The sequence below is a fragment of the Phoenix dactylifera genome, chromosome 5, assembly GCF_051530095.1.
Source record: "Phoenix dactylifera cultivar Ajwa chromosome 5, Ajwa_hap1_PhDact_Kaust_v1.1, whole genome shotgun sequence".
Taxonomy (NCBI): Eukaryota; Viridiplantae; Streptophyta; class Magnoliopsida; order Arecales; family Arecaceae; genus Phoenix; species Phoenix dactylifera.
Window position 1 is genome coordinate 30,938,477 of NC_143194.1, and position 8,668 is coordinate 30,947,144.

Below are 8,668 nucleotides of genomic sequence, written 5' to 3' on the forward strand. Positions count from 1 at the left end.
GCTCGCCGTTTGAGGCCTTCTGATAAAGGGATTTGTTTGTGCATCCAAGGGGAATGTTGGGAAGCAAAAACAATTGGAAGGAATGAACTCCACTTTGTGTGTTGTTTTAATGCCATTGCCGGTTCCACATTATTGGAAAGGAGTAGGAATAGTAACTTCTATTAACCATCATTCCTTTTAAATAATCTTTTAGTAATGAGTCTACCATTCCCTAGCTCTCGGCTGCTCATCATTAGTGTGCAAATAAGCCGAGGGTTGTCTTAGAAACAATGTAGCCTCCTCCTAAGGCTACCAAGAAATGTGCACAATATAATTGGTCTCGCAGCATGGTGCTTATAATAATCCAAGTTTTACATCATGTTTTGATAAGTGGATCCAAATTCAGCCTCATAAAATTAGGTAATGTTGACTTTGCAAGTCTTCCTACAATTGCCCTCATAGATTGATGATATAGGCAAAATTTGTTGTAACTAGGCACCATTTTTGCTCAAGTTGCTATGTATGATTAATCTTCACAATTGTTAGCTGCTTAGATAGAAATTAAATGAATTTCCAAAGTTTTTTTTCCTTGATGCAAGTGCATTGACATGAATTTGTCTTGGACAGTGCGGGTCTAACTCAAAGCAGTTTAATCTGTCCCAGTATTTAGACTCATATCGGACATATTACCTGAGGGTATCGAATGGATTAGAGTTATATCGAATTACGTTTATGTTGGGTCTAATTTTGATATAATATTAATTCTTGTTAGGTCTAGCAAGTCAAGCTATGTGTGATCTAATTATAAATCTAAGTTTACCAAATGCGAGCCTCATCAACTTCTCAACCAATAAGTATATATGGCCTCTAGGTGTGAGATGCATGCAAATTTGGTCCAACGAGCTTAAATCTAAATTCACCCAACCTACATATAATCAGACCGGCATTTCCGTTCATGGGATTGGTATTTCTTAAGATCTGGTTACGTTAATCTTGCATGGTCCAAAATAAGACTACAATTTGTAGGATTTAATATACATTCGGGACTCGGGCCACACAAGCTAGTCGATGTCAATTATTAACGACGTATGTTGAATATGATGTAGATCAAACACATTTGCAACCATTCTCCTATAATTCCTTTTAAAACAAATCATGACACTTGATCTTATGCTAGCATGCTATTTTTCTCACAAATTAATGTTGCCTCATGAATTTCCCATACATCTATTTATTAACCCCAGTTTAACACTAGCTATCAGATGTATTTGCCAATCTAATAATACAAGTGCAGGAACTAATTATGTTGAACTTCTGGCTACCTTTTTGTTTTTTGGCATAGATGCGACTACTTTTGGCATTTCCGATTGTACTTGCCTATATACATGGAGATCGATAAAGTTTAAATAAGTTCTTGTAACATCAGATACATACGTATTTTTTCCAACTTCTAGAAAGAGACGTGTGTTTCAGCTTCCTTCTTTGAATGGACGGTTAAATACAATATTTGATGCCAGGTGAGTAGTAGACTATAGCAATCATTTCCCTTTCTACAAGTCAAAGCGTAATGGAGGGGAAACGAAATAGCCTAATATCTCTGGTTCTATGTACCAATGCATCATACCACCATGTCGCTTTAAGTGAAAGTTGCCTTGGCCCGTGTCCTTTTGAAAGCATCTTATTTATTCTAGCATGGGAGAAGCTAGCCATGATTTGGAAAACAAGTGGGCGTTTTTAGTGGTTATGAACAGTTTTAGATCACCTGTACAACGTTTTGAACATTTACAACGGTTACTAAGCGTACGTAGATGGTCATTATGGATGTTGTTCGACATTATACCACTGTTAATGGAATATGTTGTTTATATTTGTATATATGTTAATTTTCTTTAAGCATTTGATTTTCTAATGATCTGTAGAGCTCGAATTAATGGTGTTACTAAATTATCCATGAAAAAATATTAGATCATTAATCTTATATAAACAACTTGCTTATCAATTATAAGTCAGGCCTCATTATAGGGTGAACCACCGGCACTAGGGTACAAGAACTTGGTGGTGCTGACACCTTGCTTGGTCCCTTTCCTCCTACCTATCAAGCATTATTATGTCTTTTTTTTAAAAAAAAAATATTTTTTAGTTGTGGAGGAATCATGCTTCATCATATCTAAATCTCATTTTTTACTCGTGGAGTAACAAAAGAAAAAGAAGAAAAAAATGCCACCGGTAACCCTAACCCTAACCCCTTCTGCTAAAATCAAGAAATCAAGGCCCTCCTTAAACCACTCCTTTTGGTCTGAATACACTGCCACCACCTTTCCTGCCCCACTTTATGATAAAGTAAAAGCAGGAAAAAAGCAAGGAAAAAAAATAAAGCGAGGAAAAATGATAAAGAAAGGAGGAGAGGAAGAGGAAAGAAGGAATACATAACAAAAGACTCCCCACCCCATGTTATCAGATTCCTCTTGACAGGGCCTGTGCTTTCTTCTCCCAAGCTTCATCCAAGGTGACAAATTAAGCAAGGCTTCTAAAGATCGACTTGAACGTCGCTGAAAAGGGTTGGAAGAAGAAGAGTTGATAGAGTAGGAGAGGCCAAAGGGTTGAGGAATGAATAGAGGTGTGTTTCAGAGCTCTCTGGTGCAGCAGATGATGGGGGAGAGCCCTAGCTGGTGCGGCATGAACAATATGAGGCCAACCCCGGAACAGACTTCTCCTGTCCTACCCTCTGCTTCCTCCTCCTCCTCCTCTTCTTCTTCGGTCTTTCCTCAGTACCCGCAGCCTTCAAATTTCCTTCCCATGACCTCTTGGCATGACAACCAATACCTACCAGAGTCATGGAGCCAACTATTACTGTAATGATTCTCTCTCTCTCTCTCTCTCTCTCTCTCTCTCGCCCCATCCCTCCCTCCCTTCTTTCGCTCCTCCCTCACGATCTATGCGTGCATGGTGTCTGCTGGTGCATCTCTTTCCTCAATTTCCAATTGTTTTCATGTTCATTTTTAAAGATGAACCTACACATGGATGCATCACTTTCTCACCCAAGTCTTTCTTATTCTTTATTCTTTCTTGTGGAAAATGGAATGAAAATAAAAAGGAAAGTAATGAACTTATTCTCTCGGTTTCTTTATGATGAAAAGCTTCTGAATTATATGATAAGTGGCTTTTGTATGTTAAATTATCTTAATTCTTATCCTCTTTCTCTATCTTCTCTTTATCTCTAATCGATTAATTCTTGCCGTATATTATCCATATCTCTCGCTCTGGCTACTAATATAGGAATAATTTCTGTTTTGAATTTTTTGGTGGATTTGGTTCCAGGGGAGGGCTGGTGGGGGAAGAGGAAAGATGTAGCTTCACTCCTTTACAAGCTAAAAAAATAGATAATTGGGATGATCAGGTGGTGTACCCATCAGCAAGTGCCCATATGGTTGATGTAAAGCAAGAGGGTTCGGAAGGCGGATATGTGTATAGCCATGGAAATGGAGAGATCCAGTCTTCTAGGTCTCCATGGAGTCAAATCCTACCAGTTTCCTCTCAGAGATCTTGCCTTACAACTAGTTTCAGCAGCAACATGTTGGACTTCTCAAACAACAAGGGAGAAAGCAGGCATCACCAACCAGATCAGTCATCTGAGGTAGGATAAATATATCTGCTATTTTTGTTTGTTATATTCTAGCACGAACTTGTTTCTTTTCTAGAGGGATCTAACAAGGACAATCAAAGGTTGGCTGCATAATTGTAACATATATTTCTAATATGGGAAGACTTCCATGATCTCTCTCGCTCTCTTTTTTTTGAGGAAAATCTCTCCCTCTCTCTCTCTCTCTCTCTCTCTCTCTCTCTCTCTCTCTCTCTCTCTTCCTCTCAAAAAAAAAAAAAATCATGTATCTTTTGGTTGGGTCTTTTTTTTAGAGTGTTTGAATTCTTTCTGTTGAATTGTTCATATATGTTCTCTTGTTAAGATGTAGTGCAATCATTTACTCTCATGGATCTTGGATAGTTTCTTAAGTTTGTTTTTAGTGAGACCTAGACATGGGCCCTTATTATTCTCCTTTCTTCTTTTTGGTTCTCAAGTGCAACAGCACAGCAACTGGTGCAGCTTTCAAGAAGGCTAGGGTTCAAGGCCCCTCCTCAGGACAATCTACTTTCAAGGTTTATATCTTCTTTTTCATATTAAATTTAGCGGATCCATGTACGCATAACTCTCTCTCTCTCTCTCTCTCTCTCTCTCTCTCTCTCTCTCCCTCCCCTCCCGCCCCACTTCTTCAATACGAGTGCGGGCTCACCTTTTGTTTTTTGAATAACATGCAAACATGCTTATATATGACCTAAAAAAAAAAATCGGTGTTTTCTATCGGAACAAAGATCAAAAGTTTGGTAATCCAGCTGATGATAGTTTAGAGGTGTTTGTCTTCTCTTGTATACTTTCAGGTGAGGAAGGAGAAGTTAGGGGATAGAATAACAGCCCTTCACCAGCTAGTTTCTCCATTTGGAAAGGTATTACTATTACCACTACCAATGTAGCCTTTCTAGATGTATTTGAGGTAAAATCCAGTGCAGCAGCATTTTCTACAGTATCTATCAGTTCTTTTTCCTGTTGAAAACTCTTACAGTTCTTTTGATGTATAATACCATAAACCTATTACCTCAAAAAAAAAAAAAAAACTACAAATCTATATTTTCTCCCATCTCTTTTGCTTTGGTAGTGTTCAAATAAAGGAGATCTGACATGGGGTTCCTTTTGCAGACTGACACTGCGTCTGTATTGCTGGAAGCCATTGGCTACATCAGATTCCTTCAAAGTCAGATTGAGGTCTAACCCCTCTCTCTCCCTCTCTCTCCCTCTCTCTCTGTGTGGGTAGCCAGCAGGTGGAACAAAGCCAAAGGAGAAGTGCTTTGAGACCACGCAGTTAAAGTTGGTGCAGACCAACTCTGTTGTTTTATGTAGTATCTTTTAGTTATTGCTGTCTAGTTTTGTCATGTGTTTAGGAGATTATACTGTCTTACAGGGACTCACCCATCCCTTTCTTTCATGCAGGCTCTTAGTTCCCCGTACTTGGGCAGTGGATCAGGGAACGTGAGGCAGCCTGTAAGTAACTAAAACACCACCCCTCCCCTTCCCACCTCCCAAGGCTCCTAGTACTATAACACATCTCTCTCTCTCTCTCTCTTTGATCTCTGTGTGTGTGTGTGTGTGTGTGGCGCGCGCGCGCACGCAGATACACACATACACACACAAAAGGCACGCTTGCACGCATGCACACAGACGTACGCGCACTCACACGATCACAGACTCGGTCGGTTGCACATGCGCTTGAGTACGCATGAGATGCACCCATTTGTCGAGCATTTGTGTATGTATGTGGATTTTCTATTAAGGTCCAACATATTAGAGACTGGTGGGGGTGAAGGGCTTAAGATTTGGACTCCATCTGTGATTCGAGGAAGCTTCACTACCTACCTAAAATCCTAAGTTTATTTGCATGGCTAGGGATGGAAAGGTTTTAATTTATCACTTATACAAAGTCAGAAACTTTAGAATATGATGTCCTTTTGTTTTGAGAAAAATGTGGTCTCCATAATTCAGTAATTAAAAAATCTAGGTAATTCCATGTGCTAATATAAATTCATAGATGAATATGAGCTTGTATATTCGTAGCTTTTGAGATTGTTCAATCTTTGGTGTTGAGCATTTCCATTCAAAAGAAAAAGAAAAAATAGGCAAATGATATCTTCTTTACCACTTACTTAGTCAATATAAGATTATTTTATTGAGAGAAAGGGGTAGTCTCTAGATGTTTGCTTAAGGAAGCTATCATATTCTAATATTCTGTTTTGGAGAATTAGAGGAAACTATCACGCAATTTCAGACAAACGTAAATGCTTGACTCAAAACTGCAATTCTTCTTGACCTGCAATGACCTGGTCGCAAGGTTATGAGAATATTCTTCATAAGAACTTATAGTAAACTTTGCTTGCATTGGTAAGCTTTAATACTAATGCATTAAATCTTCTTATAATAGAGAAATATATAGATTATGGAAACGTTATATGACCTTCCAGCTACCTTGAATTATTTGACCGAACATCCAATGCCACATCATATTACCATGCTCGGGTTTAGTCACCATTAACATTTATATATTTTTTTTTTGATGTTTATGTAAAGCACCATATCTTGCAAGATCTGAACTTATCATACTCTCTAAGTTTGACACTGATTAGTGGATATTGTTATTTCTTTCAGGCACAAGGAGAAAGGAATTGTATATTTCCAGAAGACCCTGGCCAGGTATTCTTAACTTGATCAATGCCCACCTCAAAAAAGCAAGCAAATCCATGTAATTAAAGAGAAGATCATTAGTTTACTCTCTCTTTCCATCAAGAAGGCATCGAGGAGCAAAGCTTTCTGCTTTACAGCTTTTAGTCTCACTTAAATATTCAGGACGTTACTAATATCTCGATATTATGATTCCTTGACAGTTGTTAAATGACAATTGCACCAAGAAAAGAGGACCACCTGATCAGGTACTTTGCGTAACTTTAAAGCAGCTAATTCATTCGATTCAGTAATAATTACAAGTGAATCATATGTAGCATTTTGAATCGATTCACTTCAAAAGAGGAATTACTTTCCTGCATTGTTGCCTAACTTTAGGATGCCAGTGATGAACCAAAGAAGGATTTGAAGAGTAGAGGGCTATGCCTCGTTCCAGTGTCCTGCACCATGCATGTCGGGAGTGACAACGGAGCTGATTACTGGGCTCCATGTCTTGGTGGGGGTTTTCAATAGGAACAACAAGTTCTCGGCACGCATGAGGCTTTTATCCATGGACATAATATCATGAGCAGTCACTCTGCTAAAACTGAAGGCTGATTGCTCATGATGCTATGCACTATTGTATTGTGGGAAAGCAAGTGTTTGTGCTAAGAAATCAGGATGGTCAGGCCTTTATATCTTCATGATTCAAAGAGACATGCTTCTTCAGAACTCTACCCCGAACGCTGATGTATATTCAATTCCAGTGTTATTAGCAGTCCACTTAAACGCTATCAACATGTTGCCATATATATTAGGACTTAGTTTTTGGCATTTTCTGGGTCAAGTAATTAGTAGTTGAAGTCATCCTACTTTCCATGAGTATATAGTGCTCGTGTACTCATCAGAATCAATAACAATGGTAGTAAATTCTAGTGCTGTTTATCCATGCATGCAACTAACTTCAGATTAATCAGAAAACCGGATCTATTATATTTACTTAGGTTCTTTGGGGTACTAGGTTTGAAATTTCATGAGCGATTATTACCGTGGATCGAGGGAATGCTACGCAAACAATATGAAAATAGTTTCTAGAGGGACCATGCCTTCTTAGATGTTTGGAGAGAGAGGACAGTGGGAGAGCTACTAACGATTTTTGAATTGGTGTTGAAGTCATGTGCACCACTAGCAAAAATATGAATTACTCTTAAACAAGTGAAATATGGCATGCAATATAGTCTCGCACTAACAAAATGAGGAGATAGGACATATATACAACATGGAACAAGCTTCAACTTCTTGTACAAGCATGAGTTTGCTAATAACCAAAAGACTACATGCTGAGTGACTACAAGCTTGGGCGCCCACTGCACTTTTCAGCAAGTTGTTTCAGACCATACATTTTGATGCAATATTTGGCGCAAAGGCGCTAAAGAAGCTTATCACAAATGGTTGAAACACGACATTAGATATACCAAAACCATAACTCAACACCTAGGACTTGATATAAACGTCCCTGTGGTGCTCAATATTAATGTCATTTATCACTAATATGACAATTCGACTTGATACACTGAGCCCAGTGGATTTATGGCCTCTAGGATTTCCATTAGCAGCCAGCAGGGAGATTTTGTTCCAAAGAGAAGAAAAATCATGAGATGAAGTCTTTTATAAGAAGATCATCAGAGAAGTTCTTTTTTTTTTGAGCAAATCAGATAAAGAATTAACCTGAAATTGCAAACCAATAAATGTGCTCTCAAATTTCTGCTTTAGTTGGAACATCCATTAAAATGGCATTATATTCCTTACGAATTGGATTCCATATCAATAAATTCCAATAGGAATATGCTTCCCCTAACAGTGATATTCTTGAGCATGCAGTGGATGTATGAAAGTGATAGTCTGCTGTAAACTAGTGAAATTGACTTAGTTTAGTTGTAAGACTCCCCACATACATATGTAGAACTCTCAAAAACAGATGTACAAAAAAAAGCATCATAATTAGTGTCTAATATTTTTCTGTGTCGGCAAGGGTTATTAGTTAATTTGTACATTTGGGAGGCTATGATTATGATGTATCAACCATATATAGGACTGACTTGATTGGCAGAGCATATATAATACATCAGTTGATAAACTATTAATTTGTAAAATTATCATGTCAAAAGAGTCGATGGAATATGGTTTGGGGGGGCAGGATGAATTGCAATTTTAGCAAGCATACTTGGATAGAAATTTTTGTGGTAATCATGGATGGCCATCCTACCACAAGCTCATCACATGCATGGATCAACTAGAAACTGTGATGCGACTAAAATAATGAAGAAGCAATCATGTTGTATGTGTCCTCGATATGGCATGCGTATGAGATGTCTTAACCACATATGAATATCCCATGACACGTTCTCATGCCCATGAACTGCCTCTCCT

General features: G+C 38.3%; 1 protein-coding gene across 1 annotated transcript; it reads left to right on the top strand.

Moving 5' to 3' along the window:
- The first annotated feature begins 2,166 nt into the window (after positions 1-2,166).
- Positions 2,167-7,173, top strand: LOC103702549 (transcription factor bHLH68-like). The gene is made up of 9 exons (XM_008785022.6): positions 2,167-2,831; positions 3,298-3,613; positions 4,054-4,131; positions 4,411-4,476; positions 4,727-4,792; positions 5,018-5,068; positions 6,227-6,271; positions 6,463-6,507; positions 6,638-7,173. Exons 1-9 carry the CDS (start codon positions 2,587-2,589, stop codon positions 6,770-6,772), a joined length of 1,047 nt encoding a protein of 348 aa, XP_008783244.4. The 5' UTR covers positions 2,167-2,586; the 3' UTR covers positions 6,773-7,173.
- Positions 7,174-8,668: the final 1,495 nt, after the last annotated feature.